Source organism: Ascaphus truei, chromosome 3 (genome assembly GCF_040206685.1).
Source record: "Ascaphus truei isolate aAscTru1 chromosome 3, aAscTru1.hap1, whole genome shotgun sequence".
In the NCBI taxonomy this organism is placed as follows: Eukaryota; Metazoa; Chordata; class Amphibia; order Anura; family Ascaphidae; genus Ascaphus; species Ascaphus truei.
The window spans coordinates 18,989,929-19,017,275 of NC_134485.1; the positions used below are offsets into that span (position 1 = coordinate 18,989,929).

At 47.0% G+C, this 27,347-nt stretch overlaps 2 protein-coding genes across 2 annotated transcripts in view; one reads left to right on the plus strand and one right to left on the minus strand.

Annotated features, from left to right (window-relative positions):
* TMPRSS2 (transmembrane serine protease 2) overlaps positions 1 to 15,980 on the plus strand; it is a 64,430-nt gene extending 48,450 nt beyond the window's left edge. The window contains 2 exon segments of the mRNA XM_075593701.1: positions 2,372 to 2,524; positions 11,861 to 15,980. Of these exon segments, the coding sequence (XP_075449816.1) occupies positions 2,372 to 2,524; positions 11,861 to 11,869 (162 nt within the window). The 3' untranslated portion in view covers positions 11,870 to 15,980.
* A 6,856-nt stretch (positions 15,981 to 22,836) lies between these two features.
* Positions 22,837 to 27,347, minus strand: part of LOC142491315 (interferon-induced GTP-binding protein Mx2-like) — a 52,518-nt gene continuing 48,007 nt past the window's right edge. Inside the window, exon 15 of the mRNA XM_075593702.1 lies at positions 22,837 to 23,487. Within this exon, the coding sequence (XP_075449817.1) occupies positions 23,327 to 23,487 (161 nt within the window). The 3' untranslated portion in view covers positions 22,837 to 23,326. The remainder of the gene's footprint in view (positions 23,488 to 27,347) is intronic.

Here is a 27,347-nt window from a genome sequence, read left to right on the forward strand (position 1 = left end):
ATTGAGAGAGAGAGAGAGAGAGAGAGAGAGAGATATTGAGAGAGAGAGAGAGAGAGAGAGAGAGATATATTGAGAGAGAGAGAGAGAGAGAGATATTGAGAGAGAGAGAGAGAGAGAGAGAGAGAGAGATATTGAGAGAGAGAGAGAGAGAGAGAGAGAGAGAGAGATATTGAGAGAGAGAGAGAGAGAGATATTGAGAGAGAGAGATATTGAGAGAGAGAGATATTGAGAGAGAGAGAGAGAGAGATATATTGAGAGAGAGAGAGAGAGAGAGAGAGAGTGAGATATTGAGAGAGAGAGAGAGAGAGAGATATTGAGAGAGAGAGAGAGAGAGAGAGAGAGATATTGAGAGAGAGAGAGATATATATATTGAGAGAGAGAGAGAGAGAGAGAGATATATTGAGAGAGAGAGAGAGAGATATATTGAGAGAGAGAGAGAGAGAGAGAGAGAGAGAGAGATATATTGAGAGAGAGAGAGAGAGATATATTGAGAGAGAGAGAGAGATATATTGAGAGAGAGAGAGATATATATTGAGAGAGAGAGAGATATATATTGAGAGAGAGAGAGAGAGATATATATTGAGAGAGAGAGAGAGAGAGAGAGATATATATATTGAGAGAGAGAGAGAGAGATATATTGAGAGAGAGAGAGAGAGAGAGAGAGAGAGAGAGATATATTGAGAGAGAGAGAGAGATTCCACCCCGCATTTTTTTTTTTTTTTTAAGAGGGTGGGAGCCAGGGGTCACTAACAACCCCTCCAAAAGAAACACAGCTCCGCTCTGAGGGGACCAGTTTCACTCCTGTAAAAAGTAATACAATGGAGGTTGGTTAGGGTGGATTGCTCCTTTTTGAGAGGGGTTTGTGTAACATTATTGAGGACAACTAAAAAGAATTTATAATATAGGAAAGAGACCCACCAAGACACCAGATTCTCTTGTTGGTTTATTTGTGAATGTCCTACAGCTTTAAGGATGCAGTAACTATATAATAATCAAGGACACTCTTTGTTTGTTTTTGTGATCACTATTGCTTGCACCTTTCCTCCTTTTCACTCTGGTATCATACTTCTTTGTGCTTTCCATAGTTGACTATTTTCAAGAAAGTATGTGAAAAGCATTTATGTGCCACTAATGGGACTTTGAAAACCTTCCGTAAGTCCATTCTGATCAGTGCAATTGCTGCAGCATTCACTGCTTAACTAGTTCTAAGCCAGTAGGGGCCAACTCCCGTCCTCAAGGGCCACAGACAGGTCAGGTTGTCAGGATATCCCTACTTCAGCGCAGGTGGCTCGGTCATTATGACGGAGTCACCTGTGCTGAGGCAGGGGTATCCTGACAACCTGACCGGTTGGTGTCCCTTGAGAACTGGAGTTGGCCACCCCTGTTCTAAGCCAGTATTAAACCCTTATAAAACCAGCAGGTACTGTACATTTTGTTGTCGTCTGATATTGTGCTTTTCATTGTTAAAATCCACAGTCCTCCCTGGCAGGATGGGGACGCACTGGTTCTCATCCTGGTTAAAACAAAGTTAAAAAGGGGAGGGGATTAAAAAATAAAAGGGGAACTGTTACTTTAAGTTTTTGGACCAACATTTGAACAAACTATTTGTCACGTACGGCACACCTGTGAGCACGTGACCTGCATATGGGATGAAGGTTAATGCACAGCTCTCAAGCTGTCCCACTTTTCACCTCTGCAAAGGTCCCTCAAATGGACAATATCTCCCCTAAATCTGTCCCCATCCATCTGCCACGAACAGCACACAAGTGGGCACGTGACTTAGATATGCAACCAGGATTAATACACAAGGCTACTCTAGTCAACTCGCCTTTCTCCTGCGCAAGGTACCTCCAATGAGTTAATATTAACCCCTTACCCTTTAATCTGGTCTGTAACTGTTTCATAAGCCTATAATACACTGTGCATGCAATGTCTTGTATATAAGGTATACCCTGTTCATTTATGTAACTGTATTTGTAACCATGTACTATTTGTCTTAACTCTATGCCCAGGACATACCTGAAAACGAGAGGTAACTCTCAATGTATTACTTCCTGGTAAAATATTTTTATAAATAAATTACTCAATTGCAATCATATCTATATGCTGCCACCACCCAAGATAGTTATGCAAATAAACGATGTACAATTAATATTTGTCAGGATCCAGGTCCCTGTTTATATAGAAAAACTATGCACTTAACACACACAGCTGTTGTAGCAAAATGTGTCAGAAAATGTAAATACTCTCTGTCGTAAATCAGCTGTGAGTTTGACAGTTTTATGACAGAGTAAGAAAACACAAGACGCCGACGGGTGTATATAAAAATGAATTGTTTCTGTATTGAGTTCATCTGTTTTTGTCTCCTTAGGGGGACAGTGGTGGTCCCTTGGTCACCAAAACAAACTCCTTGTGGTGGCTTGTTGGTGACACAAGTTGGGGAACTGGCTGTGCCAATCGCAATAAGCCTGGCGTATACGGGAATATTACCCTGTTTGTGGAATGGATATATATACAGATGCAGGTAAAATATAAGCTGCAGTTGATTTTACATCATGAAATTATATTAATGGCGCAACATAACAGATCTTTTTACCACACTGTATCTCGAGCCGTTTCGCTGCATTGCAATGTGTTTGTTGCAGGTCCCTCTGCCATAAGTGTTAGTTTATTTTCCTTGTAAAAGGAGTCCTCAGTGTCTGCATTAACCTCTTCATTGCCAGAGGGGGAACCTAACCTTCCCCCTTTTTATTTATTTTTATTTTTAAAGAACAAATACAGTACAAATAACAATTTTTGCAGTGTAGATCAATGAGAAAAACCCGGAAAAAAAAAAACAGCGCCCCATTCTTATTTGCCGATTTAACACACAGGGAGGGAGTGAATTCATGCCTTAGGGGGTGAGGGACAGGGAGGGCACCACTATAGATGGGCTATTTAAGCCCTGGTGCAGGGGTGCTCAACTCCATTCCTCAAGCCCCCCTAACAGGTCAGGTTTTCAGGATATCTCGGCTTCAGCACAGATGGCTCAATCAGAGGCTCCATCAAAGACTCAGCCTCTGATTGAGTCATCAGTGCTGAAGCTGGGACAGATTGAGCCACCTGCGCTGAAGCAGGGATATTCTGAAAACCTGACCTGTTTAGGGGGAAGGGCAGAGGGGCTTGAGCACTGGAGTTTAGCACCCTGCCCTAACTTATCCCAACCCCCTTACGCAAACTTACCCACCCCTTCCTAAACTCTGCCCTTTCTTCCACCCTACCACTAACCCGAACCCCTTAACCGTCAGGATTGGGGCACCCGAGGCAAAATGAATGGGCTCCATCCCTTATATTCCCTGGGGGCTTTTTTATCTTGAAACTTCCAGCACTGGAGGCTTCCATCTACTGCCAGCCACACACACAAGACTGATCAAGTCACCAGCCCCTCCAGCACTGTTAGAAACCCAACATGTACGATTTTGCACACACCATTACATGCATCTATAAGGGTGCGTTGCACGCGGTGTTATTTCTGTGTGGGGATTCAGGAAAGCAACTTTTTGGGTGTGTTCTGGCAGCTTTTTTAATTTAACCATCAACAAGAAACCTAATATGGTGGTGATGTAATTACTAGGAATGGGGAGTTAATCCTAACTGGAAGTACATAATGCCACACACACAATCCCAGCACACACTGTCGAACGAAGAATGGTACTATGGATTATGTCACTGAAAGATATTTAATGTGAACAAAAGATAATGCAGAGAGTGATGCAACGCAGTAGTAACATAATGCAACAACAATAATAATGGGGTAAATACAATAGATATATTGATCTTATAGATATAACATATATATATATATATATCTACTATATATTTGTGAAATCACTGTATGTCTGCGTCCCAAGGGTCAATCGCATTGGACCTTGGGCCTGTCACTCCGGCTCAGGCCATGCCCGCCCCCGCACACCTCTCATTGGCCTACGTCCAACACCAATGCCACACTGTCCCACCCCTCACTGACTCTCATTCGCCTGCGTCCAATGCCCGCCCCCGCACACCTCTCATTGGCCTGCGTCCCACCCCTCACTGACTCTCATTGGCCTGCGTCCAATGCCCGCCCCCGCACACCTCTCATTGGCCTGCGTCCAACACCAATGCCCTAATACTTCCACACTGTCCCACCCCTCACTGAGTTTTGGGAACGCTTTGCAAACACAGCACACACACACACATTCACACAACACCAAACACTGCAGACTGCCTCTTCAAACCCCCCCTCCCCTCCACGCCACACATCTCCCTCCCGCAACCGGACCGCGAGGCCGCGGCCTCCACTCACACACCATGGCAACGATGTCCCTCCCCCTATCCCGCTACCTCACACAGTGTAGCTCCCGCGAACCGTACAGCACGCCTCACATCTCCTGCACCTCACACAGCTCCCTACCGCAACCAGACCGCGAGGCCCCCTACCCCGCTACACCATGCCACCAATGTCCCTCCCCCTATCCCGCTACCTCACACAGTGTAGCTCCCACTACACACCACTCCCTCCCGCTCCATTCCCTCCCCGGCGGGGGAACAGGCAGGCTGCCACGCGGCGCCTAAGATGGCGGACCCCCTTCCTCCCTCGCGCTCCATTCCCTCCCGCTCCACTCCCTCCCGCTCCACTCACCACCCTCACGCTCCACTCACCACTCCCTCCTGCTACACACCACTCCCTCCCGCTACACACCACTCCCTCCCGCTACACTCACCTCCCTCCCCGGCGGGGGAACAGGCTGCCACGCGGCGCGTAAGATGGCGGACCCCCTTCCTCCCTCGCGCTCCATTCCCTCCCGCTCCACTCACCACTCACCTCCCTCCCGCTCCATTCCCTCCCGCTCCATTCCCTCCCACTCCATTCCCTCCCGCACCATTCCCTCCCGCTCCACTCACCTCCCCGCTCCCTCCCCGGCGTGGGAACAGGCTGCCACGCGGCGCGTAAGATGGCGGACCCCCTTCCTCCCTCGCGGCGCCGAGTGAGAAGATGGCGGCGGCCGGAAGTACAGGTAGGTGTCGCGTGTTGCTCCCCCCCACCTGCGGCACCGCCGCCGCACAGAACTGAGAAAGGGCGCATCACGGGACTGAGACGCGTGTGTGTGTGTGTGTGTGTGTGTGTGTGTGTGTGTGTGTGTGTGTGTGTGTGTGTGTGTGTGTGTGTGTGTGTGTCACTGCCCCCCCTCCTGTCCACTGCCCCACCTCCTGTCCACTGCCCCCCCCTCCTGTCCACTGCCCCCCCCTCCTGTCCACAGCCCCCCCCCTCCTGTCCACAGCCCCCCCCTCCTGTCCACTGCCCCCCCCTCCTGTCCACTGCCCCCCCCTCCTGTCCACTGCCCCCACCTCCTGTCCACTGCCCCACCTCCTGTCCAGTGCCCCCCCTCTCCTGTCCACTGCCCCCCCTCTCCTGTCCACTGCCCCCCCTCTCCTGTCCACTGCCCCCCCCTCCTGTCCACTGTCCCCCCCCTCCTGTCCACTGTCCACCCCCTCCTGTCCACTGTCCACTGCCCCCCCCTCCTGTCCACTGCCCCCCCCTCCTGTCCACTGCCCCCACCTCCTGTCCACTGCCCCACCTCCTGTCCAGTGCCCCCCCTCTCCTGTCCACTGCCCCCCCTCTCCTGTCCACTGCCCCCCCTCTCCTGTCCACTGCCCCCCCCTCCTGTCCACTGTCCCCCCCCTCCTGTCCACTGTCCACCCCCTCCTGTCCACTGTCCACTGCCCCCCCCTCCTGTCCAGTGCCCCCCCTCTCCTGTCCACTGCCCCCCCTCTCCTGTCCACTGCCCCCCCTCTCCTGTCCACTGCCCCCCCCTCCTGTCCACTGTCCCCCCCCTCCTGTCCACTGTCCACCCCCTCCTGTCCACTGTCCACTGCCCCCCCCTCCTGTCCACTGCCCCCCCCTCCTGTCCACTGCCCCCCCTCCTGTCCACTGCCCCCCCTCCTGTCCACTGCCCCCCCTCCTGTCCACTGCCCCCCCTCCTGTCCACTGCCCCCCCTCCTGTCCACTGCCCCCCCTACTGTCCACTGCCCCCCCTCCTGTTCACTGCCCCCCCTACTGTCCACTGCCCCCCCTACTGTCCACTGCCCCCCCCTCCTGTCCACTGCCCCCCCTCCTGTCCACTGCCCCCCCCTCCTGTCCACTGCCCCCCCTCCTGTCCACTGCCCCCCCCCCCTCCTGTCCACTGCCCCCCCCCTCCTGTCCACTGCCCCCCCTCCTGTCCACTGCCCCCCCCTCCTGTCCACTGCCCCCCCCTCCTGTCCACTGCCCCCCCTCCTGTCCACTGCCCCCCCCTCCTGTCCACTGCCCCCCCTCCTGTCCACTGCCCCCCCCTCCTGTCCACTGCCCCCCCCTCCTGTCCACTGCCCCCCCTCCTGTCCACTGCCCCCCCCTCCTGTCCACTGCCCCCCCCTCCTGTCCACTGCCCCCCCTCCTGTCCACTGCCCCCCCCTCCTGTCCACTGCCCCCCCTCCTGTCCACTGCCCCCCCCTCCTGTCCACTGCCCCCCCCTCCTGTCCACTGCCCCCCTTCCTGTCCCCTGCCCCCCCTTCCCACCGCCTCCCCTCCCCCTTCCCACCGCCCCCCCCTTCCCACCGCCCCCCCCCCCTTCCCACCGCCCCCCCCTTCCCACCGCCCCCCCCTTCCCACCGCCCCCCCCCTTCCCACCGCCCCCCCCTTCCCACCGCCCCTTCCCACCGCCCCTTCCCACCCCCTTCCCACCGCCTCCCCCCCCTTCCTACCCCCTTCCCACCGCCTCCCCCCCTTCCCACCGCCTCCCCCCCCCCTTCCCACCGCCTCCCCCCTCCTTCCCACCGCCTCCCCCCTCCTTCCCACCGCCTCCCCCCCCCTTCCCACCGCCTCCCCCCCCTCCCACTGCCTCCCCTCCCCCTTCCCACCGCCTCCCCTCCCCCTTCCCACCGCCTCCCCCCCCTTCCCACCGCCTCCCCTCCCCCTTCCCACCGCCTCCCCTCCCCCTTCCCACCGCCTCCCCTTCCCACCGCCTACCCCTTCCTCCCCCTTCCCACCACCTCCCCCCCTTCCCACCACCACCACCTCCCCCTTCCCCCCCTTCCCACCTCCTCCCCCTTCCCACCAACTCACCCCCCTTCCCCCCCTTCCCCCCCCTTCCCACCACCTCACCCCTCCTCCCCCTTCCCACCACCTCACCCCTCCTCCCCACCACATCCCCCCTCCTCCCCCTTCCCACCACCTTCCCCCTCCTCCCCATTCCCACCACCTCCCCCCTCCTCCCCCTTCCCACCACCTCCCCCCTTCCCACCACCTCCCCCCTTCTCCCCCTTCCCACCACCTCCCCCTTCCCACCACATCCACCACCTCCCCCTTCCCACCACATCCCCCCCCCTTCCCACCACATCCCCCCTTCTCCCCCTTCCCACCACATCCCCCCTTCTCCCCCTTTCCACCACCTCCATCCCCCCTTCTCCCCCTTCCCACCACATCCCCCCTTCTCCCCCTTTCCACCACCTCCCCCCTTCTCCCCCTTCCCACCACCTCCCCCCTTCTCCCCCTTCCCACCACCTCCCCCCTTCTCCCCCTTCCCACCACCTCCCCCCTTTGCCCCCTTCCCACCACCTCCCCCCTCCTCCCCCTTCCCACCACTTCTCCCCTTCCCCCCCCCGCTCCCCTTCCCCCCCAGCTCCCCTTCCCCCCCTCCCCTTCCCCCCGCTCCCCTTACCCCCCCCGCTCCCCTTACCCCCCCGCTCCCCTTACCCCCCCCGCTCCCCTTACCCCCCCCCCTGCTCCCCTTACCCCCCTGCTCCCCTTCCCCCCCCCTCCGCTCCCCTCCCCTTCCCCCCCCTCCGCTCCCCTTCCCCCCCCCCCTCCGCTCCCCTTCCCCCCCCTCCGCTCCCCTTTCCACCCCTCCGCTCCCCTTTCCACCCCTCCGCTCCCCTTTCCCCCCCCTCCGCTCCCCTTTCCCCCCCCTCTGCTCCCCTTTCCCCCCCCTCCGCTCCCCTTTCCCCCCCCTCCGCTCCCCTTTCCCCCCCCTCCGCTCCCCTTTCTCCCCCCCCCGCTCCCCTTTCTCCCCCCCCGCTCCCCTTTCTCCCCCCCGCTCCCCTTTCTCCCCCCCGCTCCCCTTTCTCCCCCCCGTTCCCCTTTCTCCCCCCCCGCTCCCCTTTCTCCCCCCCGCTCCCTTTTCTCCCCCCCCCGCTCCCCTTTCCCCCCCCCGCTCCCCTTTTCCCCCCCCCCGCTCCCCTTTCCCCCCCGCGCTCCCCTTTCCCCCCCCCCGCTCCCCTTTCTCCCCCCCCCGCTCCCCTTTCTCCCCCCCCGCTCCCCTTTCTCCCCCCCCGCTCCCCTTTCTCCCCCCCGCTCCCCTTTCTCCCCCCCCGCTCCCCTTTCTCCCCTCCCCCCGCTCCTCTTTCTCCCCTCCCCCCCACTCCCCTTTCTCCCCTTCCCCTTTCTCCCCTCCCCCCTCCTCCCCTTTCTCCCCTCCCCCCTCCTCCCCTTTCTCCCCTCCCCCCTCCTCCCCCCTCCCCTTTCCCTCCCCCTCCCCTTTCCCTCCCCCTCCCCTTTCCTTCCCCCTCCCCTTTCCCTCCCCTTTCCCTCCCCCTCCCCTTTCCCTCCCCTTTCCCTCCCCCTCCTCCCCTTTCCCTCCCCCCTCCTCCCCTTTCCCTCCTTCCCCCTCCTCCCCCTCCCACCGCCTTCCCCCCTCCCACCGCCTTCCCCCCTCCCACCGCCTTCCCCCCTCCCACCGCCTTCCCCCCTCCCACCGCCTTCCCCCCTCCCACCGCCTTCCCCCCTCCCACACCCTTCCCCTCTCCCACACCCTTCCCCTCTCCCACACCCTTCCCCTCTCCACACCCTTCCCCTCCCCACACCCTTCCCCTCCCCACACCCTTCCCCTCTCCCACACCCTTCCCCTCTCCCACACCCTTCCCCCCTCCCACACCCTACCCCCTTCCCCCCCTCCCACTCCCTCCCACACCCTTCCCCCCCTTCCCACCAATCTTCGCCTTCCTGCCCGCCTTCCTGCCTCCCCGCCTCTGCTTTCGCGCCCACCCGCCTCTGCCTTTCACCCGCCCTTTCTCCGCCCGTCTCTGCCTTTCACCCACCGCCTCACAGCCGCTGCATGCACTCAACAGACTCCCGCCACACTCGACACATACCTGCCGCCAAACACACCTTCTGCCTCCCACCCCTACGCACCGACATCACTGACCCACCGCCTCACACCCTAGCAGGACCCCCACTCACAGAGAGCACTCACAACCCACGCGCCACCTGCCGCCTCACACCTTAGCAGGACCCCCACTCACAGACAGCACTCACAACCCACGCGCCACCTGCCGCCTCACACCCTAGCAGGACACCCACTCGCAGACAGCACTCACAACCCACGCGCCACCCGCCGCCTCACACCCTAGCAGGACACCCACTCGCAGACAGCACTCACAACCCACGCGCCACCCGCCGCCTCACACCCTAGCAGGACACACGCCTCACATTTTTACATCTGTTATGTCACCAAAATATACATTGTACTGTGGTGTGTTTACAATAAACCATTTTTAAACAACATCGTATTACATTTTATTCCATCTTTATTTTCAATATTATTATCCAACCTTTACAACAAATACTCACCTATTGTTCCACAATTTATAAATAATACTACCTATTACGCATTTACATCCCGGGCAACGCCGGGTCTCTCAGCTAGTATATATATATATATATATATATATATAGTACATAATGCTTCTATCACATGTCTTTATTTTAAAGCCGATTTATTTATTACATTTCATCTAATTTACATGTTGCTGTGCTTAAGGCCACAATCCCCCTCCTTAGTTTCATGTTATCTTATGTAAACATAATGTCCTTGTTGATAGGAGCACTCACGATGCTGCTATATACGGGGGCACGACCAGCGACGTCCAGGAGGGATCCGTATTTAAAATATATTAAAAATGCTGGCAACTCATGGGGTCTTTTAGTGAAAAAAATAGCAATTTATTGAATAAAAAGATCAACGTTTCCATCCACTCAAAGAGCCAGCATTTGTTTTACTTATTTAAACATCGTTTGACAGATGCTGCTTTTAGGTTTCAAATATTGGACTAATAACCATGTCATAAATATTGGACTAATAACTATGTCATAGAATATTGGACTAATAACTATCATAGTAATATTGGACTAATAACTATGTCATAGTGCAACAGTATTAATGTTGCATAGCATTTACAGGTGATTTTTAGAGCACCCAATTAGGGAATCTTCCCTTTTCTGTTTTAGGTTTCAAAATAGCAGATATTCAGGCTTCTTCAATGCACGTTAATATCGTATTTGAATATATTTTGACTTGCCATCTACATATCTTTACTTATACGACTGTCACATTCCTTAGTTGGCCCTTTTCCTTGTGGCCAACTGGCCACCCCATCCCACATATCTCCCCTCCATCACTGCTACACATAAAACACCAAAACAGAATTGTGGGTGACAAATAGTCACAGCATTTTATTCCCGATCTTCGGACGACCTTGTCAGCACCATGTTTATGCAGAGCTCCAAGTGAAATTCTACACCAGCCGCTGGCCATACCTGCTACGTGGTCCGTTCCACATTATATATCTATATCTCCAACATTTCCTGAAAACCACCACGCCCTGCCGCTGGCCATTACGTGTTGGCTGTGCCTCAATGAGAGGGACAGCACCACACTTTGCAAACGCTCACGGATTGCAGAATTGCCTCTTCCACCATGAGAGGACACCACCAGCCCCGGTCACCCAGCACAGGCAGTAGCAGCACCTCTTCCAAGTGGGAACAGCCTCCTTTCTCTCCAGCTGACACAATCTGTACCGTATTGCTAGGAATTTTTAGAGATTCTGTGATGACATATTTCAACACTATTTGCAAACGCCCAGCATTTTGTTTCATTTTTGTTCCTGCTATTTTTTTTTTTTTTTTTTTTTTTTTTTTTTTAAAAAAATTTTTTATTATTATTTTTGTAATGGCATTTAAACCATTGCAGCATTACTAATCACCCAGAGTTACATAACATTGAAAAGGAAGTTGCAGGGTTAGAGTAGGTTCCCCATTAAACAAAAAGCTTTACAACTTACTACATTTTAATCCATTTATTTGAAGGGCGTGTGGGAGGGTATTGTCACCTGCTCAGAGCCAGGAACCGTAGAATGTCTCACTTCCTCACGCATCATTTCCTGTTTGTGTTCCGCCCGTCTCCTGACAACCTCATGCTTTGCTTCTCATGTCCGATTTATCAGTTATTTTCTGGATACAGGCCAGCATTCGAACCTTTGGGCGAATTGCTCCAGATAGTCCTTATAGTCCTGATCCGGGTACTGTCTAGTGCAGGAGTGGCCAACTCCAGTCCCCAAGGACCACCAACAGCTCAGTTTAAGGATATTCCTGCTACAGCACTGCTGGCTCAATGACTGAGCCACCTGTGCTGAAGCAGAGATATCCTTAAAAACTGATCCCTTGGTGGCCCTTAAGGACTGGAGTTGGCCACCCCTAGTCTAGTGCAAACACATGATATGGAGGTCGATGCTCAAAGGACATGTTTTCCCAGATAATACATACTGGATTTGCACTGCATGCAATATTACCTTCATCTGGGAGTAGACCGAAAAGGCAAAACTTTCATATTGAATTTAATCACGCAGCAGCTTCCAAAGAGGGGAACAGCTTACAATAAAGAATTATGGTCCAGCAGTATCAACCCTCCCCGCCCCCATTTTGTTATTTAAAATTAGCAGCGTTAATGATGGCAATTCTTCATTGATAACTTGGACCTACTTTTGGATCGTCCAAAGCCCTGTATTTAAATATTGTCTGTATCTCTTTCAGGCAAACTGATGATGAAGCGATGAAGTAATCCACAAGAACCGAACAACAATACTCTCACCGGTTCTTTTTTTGTCTGTTGATCAGGCTTCTAATATGTTTTCTACTCTAGATGTTTGACTGACAAAACCTGCATAAGGCAAATGTAGGCTGTGGCATGTGGGCCTGGAACAGTCGATCGCACCAATAAGAATACTTTTGACTTCTGTAATTTTAAAATGTCCAATCATTTTTTTTTGAATGAATAATCAAATGTACTGGTAGCTGTGAATACTGACAGCACACTGCAATAATGCATTGTATATAGGTAATGTATTGGGGTTAAGGCTTTTGCACTCATTTGTGAATACTGCTCTTCAGGTTATTCAATTTGCACTGATTTTGCTAGTGATTCTTGCACACTCCCCTCCCCCCTCCCCCAATTGCTCTGCCTTCTGTATGAGTCTGAATGATGTGCCGCGGGAAATGTGAGTTCTTAGTCGGTGCTGAGACCCGTGTAAATATTATTTTTGGTGGTCTCACCATTGACCATTTAAATGTCAAATATAAACATTTAAACAAATGGAGGGCACACTAATGGAAAACTATAGCCCTATGGATATGGGTTGCACAGGTTTAAAGCAGTTATATAAAAAAAGAAAACCATGACCTCTAACTACCTCAATGTTTTCGTGATAGCCTGGTTTATATAATATTCAGGTAGTATGCATGAGATTTTTTTTCTTATCTTTACAAGATTCTTCTGCTTCCAATACCTTCCATCAAATATCCCATAGCCTAGAACAAGGGAGGGCAACTCCAGTCCTCAAGGGCCACAAACAGCCCAGGTTTCCAGATGTCCCTGCTTCAGCACAGGTGGCTCAATCCTGAGCCACTGATTGAGCCATCTGTGCTGAAGCAGGGCTATCCTGAAAAACCTGACCAAGTTGGTGGTCCTTGAACTGGAGTTTCCCACCTCTGGTCTCCAGTCCTCAAGGCATTTTCCCTTTATTTTTAGGGGGGTATTAGAACTTAGTCTCCGTTATCCTTGTTTTTGTCAATTCGTGATGGTTTTGGGGTACAGGAGGATGCACTGACACTGCACTCATTCTTTTAGCCCACATTGTATTTGGAACAGATGACAATGTGAAGGATATGATAAAAAGGAAATTTGACAATGGTTACACCATTAAAGCAGCAGTACAAGCCGCCGTTTTAAATAAATTAAAAATATATATTTTTTCCCTTTAATACGTGCATCAATACAATCCACACAATGATCAGTAATTGGCTAAGTTGCCGATCGATCCGTTCTCCTGTGATTGGCGAAGATTCGGCTCGGGGGTTCACTAAATGGCTGTCTGCAACAGAAGAGGATCAAAGATGCAAAGCTCTGTGGGGAACATCATGTGAACAATCGGTTACTAATTGGTGCACTACTACAGAGAGAGCAGAGCACAAAAAGGGGTGTGCCAGAGTCTGTTTCAGAAGAGGAAGGGGATGTGGCTTTGTAAATAGTTGCTCTAGAAACAAAAAAATATTGTTACATTATAATACATTAAAAATTGAATTCAGTTATTATTATTATTTTTTTGAATGCATCAAGTATTCTCATAGTACAGAACTGATTTATTAAAAAACAAAAATAAAAACACAACTGTAGAGAATATTGCTTGGTCTGCAGCTTCAAATGAGCAATCCAAGCAATATCCTACATGTGAGTTTTTTTCCCTTCTAAATAAATCGGTTCTGTAGTATTAGATAATACTTACTACCTTTTTTTTAAATTTTAAAATTCAACTCTTAATGTGATTTTTTTTTAAATGAGTTTTAATATACTGAGGAGCTCTTTGATTTCTGTAGCAGGTTTTAGCAAATTTACCCAGCAGTGCAAGATCTTTGTAACACTTTCCTGTTTTTGATAATTTGTTGCCAATATTCCCAGCAGTTTGAGCTGTAAACTCTAAAAATAGATCATGTTACCATAGTGATACAAGAATGCATTGTAGCTGCTGAGTTACACTGACTGAAGGATTGATTTAAAACTGAAAATCAGCCATTTAGTGAACCTTGGGAAGTAGGATTTTGTTGATTGATCGGTAGCTTAGGTAATTCGTTTTCAAAAAAGGTAATCAAAGGCTGCATGCATTAAAAAATTTTCAAAGAAAATGATGCTAATTGGATTGCGTCTTTAAGTATCTCTAGGACTTTGTAACAGAACTGTGACCTGTTTTTACCTTAAATACTTGCAGATAGAAGCTTATTAGAAAAAGTTTATCAATCATTTTCTGTTTTGGTAAACTCTGCAAATGTCCCTGTAAAATATAATCACTTTGGTGCTGATGGGCCAACCTCAATTTGCAAATCTTACCCCCATTGCAACAAAGGCGTAGTACAGCAGGGCCCCAGTCATGCGGCGGGTTCCGTTCTAAGGACCCGCCGCAAAGCGAAAATCGGCGGAAAGCAGATCCGGCGATTTTTTTCGTTATGTGCGCATGCGCAAGTTCGGCAAAGCCCCTCATTCTGCGCATGCGCGACCCCGGGCCGGCCCGTTCTGCGAATGCGCAACAATGGCGGCCCCCTTCTCGGTACCGACGGATCGCCGAAAAGCGGGGCGTCAAGAAGCGTGGCCTTCCTGTATATAATAGGGCATACTATTAACTGCACGAGTTTAAGTGGGAAGTATTTCGTATTGCACGCAGTCACTCAAGGATCAGAATAAGGCATTCTAAATGCAACACGTTCAGTGGAGCACATTCAATATATGAGCCATAATCTGAAACAGTAAGCCAAATGTTTTAACTGATTTTTATCCTGGTACGAGTAGTATGTATATTTTTTTACAGTTTTTATAATTGTGTAAATATTTAAGTTGGTTTAATTATGTTTGGTGTGGACTTCTCTCTCAAGCAGAGTACGAACCCTGGATTTGAGATTACTTGGTTTAACGTATTGTATAGCAGTAAAAAAAAAGTGAGTTGGCTAACTTCCAACTAAATCCCAGGGAAGTCCATTCAGATCCCGTGAGATTTTCATATTTAAAAACACAGTGACATTCTAATGGAAAAGTACTCTTTTTCAGTGATGCCCATTTGATTTTTTTGATTTTTTAGAAAGAAACGCGTCGGAGAACTCCAGTATATATCTCTTCCAAAAAATCTTCTATTGACTCCGTTAAACAAATTAATGGGCAAAATCTTAAGAATGGCAATAAAAAAAGAAAAGCCTTGATGTGGGGATGGGGAACTAGTCAGGAGGAAGAGGAACTTTGCCAGGTTAAACGTTATTCCGACGTGCAGTTTTAACCTTGGAAATGTATCAATTCTATGAGCTCAGTTTGATCCTGTGTGACTGCACATTTAAGTGATTTATTATGAGGGTCTTCATTTACGGATCAATGTAGAGTTACTGACCCAGTAAGGTCCCTGCTGTAAGGCTGAGCTTATAGTCAGCGCGATTGTGCGACGAGCACGAATTGCCTAATGCCTATGAGGCCGCCCCTAGTTTGTCTTTTCAAGCGCGGCCGCGTGACGTCACGTGAGCGGTTCAGCCAATGAGGGCGAACCAGCTTCGTGATGCTTCCGCCACGCCTTCCCAATCTCCTGCGGCCAAGTTCACAGAGCGCTGGGGCTGCAGGAGTGCGCGAGGCTATGCGCTTCATACACGCAGGTAGTATAATCATAGCCTAAGGTGTAACCCCTTATTCAGTATGAATGACAAGCCGTCTTGCTGGTGAAGATTTTAGACCCATTTATTTGAAGGGTGCGGAACACTTCCCTAGCAACAAGAAAATATCTTGGCTACTAAGATTGTGCAGTAATTTGGCAATTATCACTGAAAAAGTAGTACTACTCTTGAAGGAACTGCTGTCCAATGTATGAACGATCACTGCTTGACATTTCAGTCATTGTTTGACAAACAAGTAATTGCGGAAGAGTTTGTGATAAGTTTTTTTTTGTTTTAATGGTGCCAAAATCTTTCAGGTTATTTGTGTAAAAGGAGAAATTAGCATACTGTGATTTTATATAATTTATTATGTTAACCCATTTTTATCTGTCTAATCTAAAAATTTAAACACTTGAACAATGTGGTAATATTTTTACAAAGACTTCTAATACAAATAAATATTTCATTTTACAATCAACTGTTGTGTGTGTGCTTAATATGTCAGAAATCTTATATATTATATTAAATGACATTACAATGCTTTTGAGGTTAAAATAAAATAGCAACATCCACACGTGTGTGTGTGTACATGTTGATATGGATTGGGGAACACACTTAAATAATAGACCAGACCATTGCTGCTATCAGAGCTACTTATAAGGTACAGTACAAAAATAATAAAGGGATAGGCACACCAAGAAGATGCAAAACATGTATTTTTTACTGGCACAATATATGTGCAATACCAGTACATTGGTCATAAAGATTGCTTGGAGCCAGCCGCATACTTTAATAACGTACACCTGTTACCTATTTTTCCAAATGCAACCACAGTTACTTCTGTCGCTTCTTTCACAAAATGTTCCCCAAGAGAGATCACAAAGAAAGGGACGGTGATCACTGAAATGATTTGTGTTCGCATTTTTTGTTGTCATTCAAAACTTATACTTGGGCCAAATAGATTCTGGAGGATGAGCACAGAAGAACCAGGGGAGCGATGGTACCTTAAAAATAAAACAAAATCTACATGGTGCAATATTGTAAGAACACCATGATATGGCTTCCAAGTAATACTCAGAGAGCTGGAATAAAGCTTAAACAAGCATAGCCAGCAAGGTAAATGGTCATAGACCAAAGCCAGTAGGAGGAGGTGCAATCTCAAGCAGAGAAAGACACACACAGAGTCAGGAATAAAAACAAACGATTTATCCACACACAATAAAATTGGAGGCTTACAGGATCCAAATGGATAAACAGCATAGGATGTAGGTGATCTCACGATCACTTCACGCCGCTGCTGCTGCTGCACGCCGCCCGACTGTGTCTCGATCAGGAACCGATACGTCACTTCCGGTGTTCCGGCCGGTTGGAGAAGACGTCACGGACTCCCTCAGCAATGTAAAGGAGAATCTTTTTAGTGTGTGGTTATTTTTTAGAGAATTGTATAAAATTTCTGCAATTATATTGTAATTCCTGGCCAAATGGGGGATGTATTTCAGCTGCCCATGGATAGGGATGTTTTAAATCAGTTAACCTTTTGGAGGAGGGGTTTATTGATGGTTTGAGTGGGTATATAAAGACCCTTTGAGCAGGTCACTGCTACTCCTGATGAAGACGTCATTTAGAACTTCGAAACGCGTAGAGCGTGACCCTACGATTGAGAGGGAGAAAGACTGCTGAGTCCGTGACGTCATCTCCAACCGGCCGGAACACCGGAAGTGACGTATCGGTTCCTGATCGAGACACAGTCGGGCGGCGTGCAGCAGCAGCAGCGGCGTGAAGTGATTGTGAGATCACCTACTTCCTATGCTGTTTATCCATTTGGATCCTGTAAGCCTCCAATTTTATTGTGTGTGGATAAATCGTTTGTTTTTATTCCTGACTCTGTGTGTGTCTTTCTCTGCTTGAGATTGCACCTCCTCCTACTGGCTTTGGTCTATGACCATTTACCTTGCTGGCTATGCTTGTTTAAGCTTTATTCCAGCTCTCTGAGTATTACTTGGAAGCCATATCATTGTGTTCTTACAATATTGCACCATGTAGATTTTGTTTTATTTTTAAGGTACCATCGCTCCCCTGGTTCTTCTGTGCTCATGATTTCTTGGACCTTGAAACAGTCCGTCTAAGGGTTTGAGTCCGTCTAAGGGTTTGAGTGTGTTTGTTTGTACCTTTATATTGCACATGTTTAGTTATATCTAATTAATCACTTTGCACTTGTATATTTTTACACCTACTTGATAATTTAATTGTTTATTTATCAAGTTTCATTTGTATGCACTAGCTTAAGTATTAGAGCGCCATCTACTGTTGTTTGTTAGATTCTGGAGGATGTTACGTATTACTAGATCAAAGAAAGCCTGAGAGAACAAAATATGTCTGACACCATTAACCACTTTAATTCAAAAGACCTCCTTGAAGTGAACATCTGTCTGAATATCCAAATTATCATCAACATAGAGCACAAGGTCCCCAAGAAGACACCTCCGAACCATGAATAGAGTACCTGAATTTTAACCCCAAATCAATCTCATTAAACCTTGAAAAAATATTTTTAAGTGGACACTCCTCAGTGTCCCAAATTAAGATATCATCAATGAAACAGCCATAAAAGCGCAGGCCTGTCCCCAGCTCCTGGTCACTGCAGGTGAAGTGGGCTTAAAGGAGATCTCGGCAAACCATTCTCTACAGGCATAAAGTAATCATCACAAAAAATGGCTTCAGGATCTTCCACTTGGTCACTCCAGCCAGTCAGTGGAATTAAACTTTAACAAACAGTCACAGGTCTTGGTGGATACATTTTGTATGGCAAAGGGCTATGGTGGCTCCATTACACAAGATACTCTTTTAAAGATTAAGACCACTGATGGGAAACTTTCACTTTAGTCACCGAGATCTAGATACCTAAAAAATAAATAAGAAAACAAAAATAATTTATTTACTAGGTCAACTTTGACTGTTTATAAATGGAAGTGATGGGAGTCCCAAATGGCACCCAATATGGGCCCTCTAAATTTATTATGAGGTAGTCAATCAACTGAGAAAATGTCTAGGATCCTCAACAAGCACAGGGGCTTTGTGATCCATCCTTAGGTCATGAATTGCCCAGAAGAGCCCCAGTCATATTCAGAGTCCTCTGGAAATGTTAAATGTAGAAATAGTTGCATTATGTGCAAACATTTATGCACTCAAGGAACATTTGTGCCATACTCGGCCATTAAGTCAAGGGGCATATCAACTGTCTCACCACATGTGATTTATATACTATTTTCTGATCTATCGGGAGGACTATACTGCGTGTCTTCTGAATGTGAGATTTTAAAGCATAGGGTGGTATTTTGCACGTTGTCTCTAAACATTTCCATCTATGTCATACTAAGTATCCTGCTCAACTTAAATTCATGGGACTTCAGCATATCCCACCCTCCAAACTGGGTGGGGATAGGTTCAAAATGATATGTATGAGTGAATCCTATTGGATCTACAAGTTGACAACTCTATCTCCTGGAGGTCTTAATGAGGGCATTGACACCAGCACTCTAATGGTGTATGGTCTTTTGTCATTTTTCACTGTAGCTTCATCTCTTTTTCATACTTTTTGCCTATTCATCTGTAACTGGTCTTTCCCTTTTGAAACCATGTAATGTTATACTGTATATTGTTGGTTCTTAACCTAGATGAGTTCCACTGTATTTAGATATTTGCAGATATTGTATTCATACTAGGATAGTTTTATGTTTCTTCAAGCCCTAACTATGTTGTTTGTTGTACATCAATATTGAATGTCAAATTATCTTCAAAATTAACATTAGGTGTATTGACTAATTAGCGAGCCTCTTTTAACAGTGTGTTGTTGTACAATGTTTTTTTTTTTAACCTATTTGGTAACTATTGCAGCATGTATGTATTGAACAGTATAGTTAGAGTTGTTGCTTGCAAACAATTGTGTGAGGGTATCTAGCCAACCGATCGGGTATATAAGGGATATCTTGACTGTCTGTTCATCCCCTGATGAAGTCACATGGACTGTAACAAACCACGTTGGGATACATTTGTGGTACCCGCCACATCACAATACTGGGAGCTGGCGAGGTCTGTTGTTTAATGTGGTCTTTCAGATGAACGTTAAGATACCAATACTTTTGGACATCCTTGTTTCTTTGCCAAATCGTTGCTTCTATACTGGATATTGACGCGCCTGACCTCTGGCTCATGATACGCCACGACTCTGGATGCACCGACCTGAGGCTCATCAGCTGTTGCCCCCGTTGTTGTGAGATTCTATTCTCCAATGTGTGATTGGTTTTACCATCCTTGTGAGTTACTTGGCGTTTAGTAGAGTGCACATTTAGTCCGAGAAAGCCACTCCATCTCCAAAAACACACGTAGAGAAAATAGGGGAATCTACAGAACTTGCTCAGAGAATAATTCAACGTTCAAATGTATTCCATTAAAAAAAAAAAAAAAGTAGACATGGACGATATTTCGGAACACTCCTTTATCAAGCTTATCTCTCTAGCTATCATCTCTATCTATCTCTCATTTATTGAGCTATTTCTTATAACAAACATGATGTACAGTCATGTGAAAAAGAAAGTACACCCACTTTGAATTCCATGGTTTTACATATCAGGACATAATAATAATCATCTGTTCCTTAGCAGGTCTAAAATGTAGGTAAATACAACCTCAGATGAACAACCCATGACATTTTACACTGTCATGATTTATTTAACAAAAATAAAGCCAAAATTCAGAAGCTATGTGTGAAAAACTAAGTACACCCTTACTCCTTCCATAGGAGTTAAGATGCTAAGTATCAGACAGGTGCTGCTAATCAAATGCCCTTGATTAATTGATCAGCAAGTGTGACCACCTCTATAAAAGCCAAAGTTTTAGCAGTTTGCTGGTCTGGAGCATTCAGGTGTGTGTTAACACAATGCCAAGGAGGAAAGACATCAGCAATGATCTTAGAGAAGCAATTGTTGCTGCCCATCAATCTGGGAAGGGTTATAAGGCCATTTCCAAACAATTTAAAGTCCATCATGCTACAGTGAGAAAGATTATTAAAAAGTGGAAAACATTCAAGACAGTTGCCAATCTTCCCAGGAGTGGACGTCCCAGCAAATTCACCCCAAGGTCAGACCGTGCAATGCTCAGAGAAATTGCAAAAAACACAAGAGTTTCATCTTGGACTCTACAGGCCTCAATTAGCATGTTACATGTTAAAGTTCATGACAGTACAATTAGTAAAATACTGAACAAGTATGGTTTGTTTGGAAGGGTTGCCAGGAGAAAGCCTCTTCTCTCGAAAAAGAACATGGCAGTACGGCTTAGGTTTGCAAAGTGGCATCTGAACAAACCACAAGACTTCTGGAACAATGTCCTTTGGACAGACAAGACCAAAGTGGAGATGTTTGGCCATAATGCACAGTGCCATGTTTGGCGAAAACCAAACACAGCATATCAGCACAAACACCTCATACCAATTGTCAAGCACTGTGGTGGAGGGGTGATAAGCATAAATTATTTTGCAGCCACAGGACCTGGGAACCTTGCAGTCATTGAGTCAACCATGAACTCCTCTGTATACCAAAGTATTCTAGAGTCAAATGTGAGGTCATCTGTCCTACAGCTAAAGCTTGGCCAAAATTGGGTCATGCAACAGGACAATTATCCCAAGCACACCAGCAAATCTACAACAGAATGACTGAAAAAGAAAAGAATCAAGGTGTTGCAATGGCGCAGTCAAAGTCCAGACCTCAACCCGATTGAAATGTTGTGGTGGGACCTTAAGAGAGCTGTGCATAAACTAATGTCTGCAAACATCAATGAACTGAAGCAGCGTTGTAAAGAAGAGTGGGCTAAAATTCCTCCACAACGATGTGAGATAGTCATATGGAAAACGATTACTTCAAGTTATTGCTGCTAAAGGTGGTTCTACAAGGTATTGAATCATAAGGTGTAGTTAGTTTTTCACACATGGCTTCTCCATTTTTGCTTTATTTTTGTTAAATCATGACACGATGTAATATGTCATGTGTTGTTGTTCATCTGAGGTTGTATTTACCTAATTTTAAGACCTGCTAAGGAACAGATGAGTGTTATTATGTCCTGATATGTAAAACCATAGAATTCAAAGTGGGTGTACTTTCTTTTTCATGTGACTGTATATTTTACGAGTACTTCAATGCTATGGGGGCTTTCCTAATTTTGTTTTTAAATGAACATGTTTTGGGGGGCGCCCTGACTCCTCACTGTGATCTTGGGGAAAGAAAGCCACTGGAAGCACCGATGGTTGAAAGGAGGAATCATTTTGGGGCTCCCAAGGGAGGACTCTCCCTCTATAAATTTGGGAGGCCGACCTGCTTGAACTAAAGTGAGCAGTATCAAACAAAGTAAAAGCATTTCAAGTACATTTATAAACTCTAACTTTTTCCCCAGTAACAAAATGCTTTGGGGAGAAGGGTGTATTTTACAATCTTTATCTAATCTCTTTAGCAATGAGATTGTAAGCTCACACAGGAAAATTGTTAATACATACATTTTATCTTGTTATTCTGTGTAACTAGTAATGCTATCAGCAATAGCCAAATAGACCAATGGGAACAATAATTGATTAATATGATTGCAATAACAGGAAACAAGTAAAACATTTAAATTAAGGGTACTTGAATTTTTGTAAGGAAGTTAGTTTTTTTTTTTTTTACTTTATATCTTTATAAACCTTGTGGGTGTAATTTATTAGATCAGGGTTGCTAAACTCAAGTCCACATACCCTCCCCCTTCTCCCCCAACATGTCAGGTTTTCAGGATATTCCTGCTTCAGCACAGGTAGCTCAGAAAGAGGCTCAGTCTATGAGTGAGCCTCTAATTGAGACACCTGTGCTGAAGCAGGGATATCCTGAAAACCTGACCAGTTAGGCTACGTCCATACAGGGGCAGACCGCGCGCTAGCAATCAGACTGCCTAAAGGCAGTGATCGCGTCTATACCGCGTGTACAAGCGGAAGCGGGAGGTGGCGCGCGATGCGCATGAGATCAGTCAAAACTGATTTCTTGCGCGATAGAGCGGTCACGTGAGCGGTTCGCCCGATGAGGACGAACCAGCTCTGTGATGTCACTGGCCCGCCCATAGACACGCCCCCGGATGGCGCGCGTACTAAGGCCAGTGCTTTCCCTCAGCCTCCGCACGGCTGTACCCTCTATGGACGCAGCCTTAGGGGGGCATGAGGTCTGCAGTTGAGCGACCCTGCATTAGGCAAAAATTCTCTTTATAGAGAATAAATAAAACAAGTGGAGTGTGAAACCTGTAATGTTTTCAGAAGAATAAGAACATTTGGGCTGGTTTGTTTATTACATTGAACGGCATAATTCAGGAAACTCTTAACAGCGAGACAGATACAGCCAGCACTAGTGTGCACATTTTAATAAATGACTGAAAAATAAGGATTTGAAGGAGAAACGTCCCTGCATGTGATGCTATTGTACGGAGAATGTGTGCAGTAACTTGGGGCATTGCAATGTATAAAGATTCAAATTATAATTTGAAAATCAAATTAGGACATGTAGAAATTGTGCAGTAGAATAGTAACAGAGACAAAGTTACAACCATTACAATAATCTTACTGCTAGCAAATGTATACATAAAAAAAGGGTCTATAATTGATAGGTTCAGAAGTTATCAAGTCATGTTCGAAGGGTAAACATGTTGCATATAAATGAGGAATGAAATGGTGTTGAAGTGACTAAAATCTAAGGTTTTGTTTTGTTTAGTTTTCTTTTCATTTTACCCCCAAATTATTTAATGCATTTAATATTATGCTATCTACTTGCAGAACGAGCTTTTCCATAGTAATTTCAGAGAGTCACTTGAAGAGGACGTGACCATCCAATTGTTCTGCTGCTGGCTTCTTTTGTTCTCAACTTTCAGTACCGGATTATAGATGGGGCAGTCGCCATTCCCAGTGTTTTCAGCACAGCCTGTGTCTATTATGGAATATAAATACAAACTCTGTTTAGGAATTCAGCACTGATGATGAACAAAAAGAAAAACACAGACTTGTATCATTAGCTTTGCACTTCAGTGTGGAATGACTGAGAGGACCAGCTGTTATGTCTTGATGGCGGTGCCATCGGTGTGACTGCACCGGGCCCTGCCCTTACCGAGGTCCTGCGCTCTCTCCCGGGACCCCACCTATGGTGTTGTGATGGAGGCAGCCCACTCGGGCGGCAATCGCGGAGACGGTGGACGACTTCCGGTGGGACCCAACATGGGCTCCCTCCAGCACCGCCACTGCAACCGCCCCACAAGCAGGGCTACAGGGAAACATGCTACGCGCGCGCACGCACCCTGCACGGGGCCTGCAATTTTGCAAGTCGGTCCTGCATAGACCTATAGGTAGCGCTTATCAAAGGTAAACCATATTATACTTCAAGCTAAAATGCTGCTTTACTCCGTTTACCATTGACGAAGGTAAGAATAAGGCAGAATTCGAACATTTTCGCGACATTCACAAATATTATTTTTTTCTGCCAATCTAGTGAAATGGCAGTACTTTCCCCCAGTCGTGTCTGTAGAGGAAACCAGCGTCGCTGTTCTTTCTGATGCTATATTAGGGTATACTACGTGATTGCTGGGGACAATGCCACGGGAACCTACTGTACAAGAGGCTATTAGTAGCCAATTTAACAAAGCCTCCATATTTAAACAGCAAATAAAAACAAGTTGAATTACACAATTATATTAATTAGTACAGCCGCTACAATTGAACAAGAAACACATCTGGCCTTTGCCCAAGTTTCAGAGAATGTGATAATGTGAATAAACATGCTACAGAAAGCATTCATTATTTTACCAGCATTTACCCTTCAAGAGTATGTTGACCATCAAGTATTCCCCATGTTTCCAAGTCTGATGGATGGACCCATGATGAAGGGGCTGGAGAGGTGACCAGATTGTACCCCCACCCCTGTAGTGACCTCTCAGTCACATTATAGCACACCAAAAGAGAGGTTTCAAAGCTCTGTGCTCTCCAATTTCAGGAAGAACTTTAGTGTTGGTCCAGTACAAGGTAGCGCATCCTGTAATGAATCAACACTCGAGGACTACCGAACTTTAAACTTTAGTCACGTGAAATCTGGAGTGTGTGCATAAAAACCCACACGTATCCACCAATAAAAACATGTATCAAAAAGTGGATTGTAGATATTAAAAGTAGCTATTTTCTGCTCTGGATACCGGCAGGTTCCCGAGATACTTACAGGTGAAGTTAACGAGTTTCAATCACTCTAGGGGAAACAAAATGGTTGGGGAATCTTGGGCAAATTGGAAGCAATGTATATCCCCTTTCAAATCCAGGAAGAAATACCAGTAACTTCACCAGTAAGTATCTGGGGAACCCAGGAAGTAATACCGGTAACTTCACCAGTAAGAATCTCAGGAACCCAGGAAGTAATACCGGTAACTTCACCAGTAAGAATCTCAGGAACCCAGGAAGTAATACCGGTAACTTCACCAGTAAGTATCTGAGGAACCCAGGAAGTAATACCGGTAACTTCACCAGTAAGTATCTGAGGAACCCAGGAAGTAATACCGGTAACTTCACCAATACGTATCTCAGGAACCCAGGAAGTAATACCGGTAACTTCACCAGTAAGAATCTCAGGAACCCAGGAAGTAATACCGGTAACTTTCCCAGTAAGAATCTCAGGAACCCAGGAAGTATTACCGGTAACTTCACCAGTAAATATCTCAGGAACCCAGGAAGTAATACCGGTAACTTCACCAGTAGGTATCTGAGGAACCCAGGAAGTAATACCGGTTACTTCACCAGTAAGTATCTCAGAAACCCAGGAAGTAATACCGGTAACTTCACCAGTAAGTATCTGAGGAACCCAGGAAGTAATACCGGTAACTTCACCAGTAAGTATCTGAGGAACCCAGGAAGTAATACCGGTAACTTCACCAGTAAGTATCTGAGAAACCCAGGAAGTAATACCGGTAATTTCACCAGTAAGTATCTGAGGAACCCAGGAAGTAATACCGGTAACTTCACCAGTAAGTATCTCAGGAACCCAGGAAGTAATACCGGTAACTTCACCAGTAAGTATCTCAGGAACCCAGGAAGTAATACAGGTAACTTCACCAGTAAGTTTCTCAGGAACCCAGGAAGTAATACCGGTAACTTCACCAGTAAGTATCTGAGGAACCCACGAAGTAATACCGGTAACTTCACCAGTAAGTATCTGGGGAACCCAGGAAGTAATACCGGTAACTTCACCAGTAAGTATCTGAGGAACCCAAGAAGTAATACCGGTAACTTCACCAGTAAGTATCTCAGGAACCCAGGAAGTAATACCGGTAACTTCACCAGTAAGTATCTGGGGAACCCAGGAAGTAATACCGGTAACTTCACCAGTAAGTATCTGAGGAACCCAGGAAGTAATACCGGTAATTTCACCAGTAGGTATCTCAGGAACCCAGGAAGTAATACCGGTAACTTCACCAGTAAGTATCTGTGGAACCCAGGAAGTAATACCGGTAACTTCACCAGTAAGTATCTGAGGAACCCAGGAAGTAATACCGGTAACTTCACCAGTAAGTATCTGAGGAACCCAGGAAGTAATACCGGTAACTTCACCAGTAAGTATCTGAGGAACCCAGGAAGTAATACCGGTAACTTCACCAGTAAGAATCTCAGGAACCCAGGAAGTAATACCGGTAACTTTCCCAGTAAGAATCTCAGGAACCCAGGAAGTATTACCGGTAACTTCACCAGTAAATATCTCAGGAACCCAGGAAGTAATACCGGTAACTTCACCAGTAGGTATCTCAGGAACCCAGGAAGTAATACCGGTAACTTCACCAGTAAGAATCTCAGGAACCCAGGAAGTAATACCGGTAACTTTCCCAGTAAGAATCTCAGGAACCCAGGAAGTATTACCGGTAACTTCACCAGTAAATATCTCAGGAACCCAGGAAGTAATACCGGTAACTTCACCAGTAGGTATCTGAGGAACCCAGGAAGTAATACCGGTTACTTCACCAGTAAGTATCTCAGAAACCCAGGAAGTAATACCGGTAACTTCACCAGTAAGTATCTGAGGAACCCAGGAAGTAATACCGGTAACTTCACCAGTAAGTACCTGAGGAACCCAGGAAGTAATACCGGTAACTTCACCAGTAAGTATCTGAGAAACCCAGGAAGTAATACCGGTAATTTCACCAGTAAGTATCTGAGGAACCCAGGAAGTAATACCGGTAACTTCACCAGTAAGTATCTCAGGAACCCAGGAAGTAATACCGGTAACTTCACCAGTAAGTATCTCAGGAACCCAGGAAGTAATACAGGTAACTTCACCAGTAAGTTTCTCAGGAACCCAGGAAGTAATACCGGTAACTTCACCAGTAAGTATCTGAGGAACCCACGAAGTAATACCGGTAACTTCACCAGTAAGTATCTGGGGAACCCAGGAAGTAATACCGGTAACTTCACCAGTAAGTATCTGAGGAACCCAAGAAGTAATACCGGTAACTTCACCAGTAAGTATCTCAGGAACCCAGGAAGTAATACCGGTAACTTCACCAGTAAGTATCTGGGGAACCCAGGAAGTAATACCGGTAACTTCACCAGTAAGTATCTGAGGAACCCAGGAAGTAATACCGGTAATTTCACCAGTAGGTATCTCAGGAACCCAGGAAGTAATACCGGTAACTTCACCAGTAAGTATCTGTGGAACCCAGGAAGTAATACCGGTAACTTCACCAGTAAGTATCTGAGGAACCCAGGAAGTAATACCGGTAACTTCACCAGTAAGTATCTGAGGAACCCAGGAAGTAATACCGG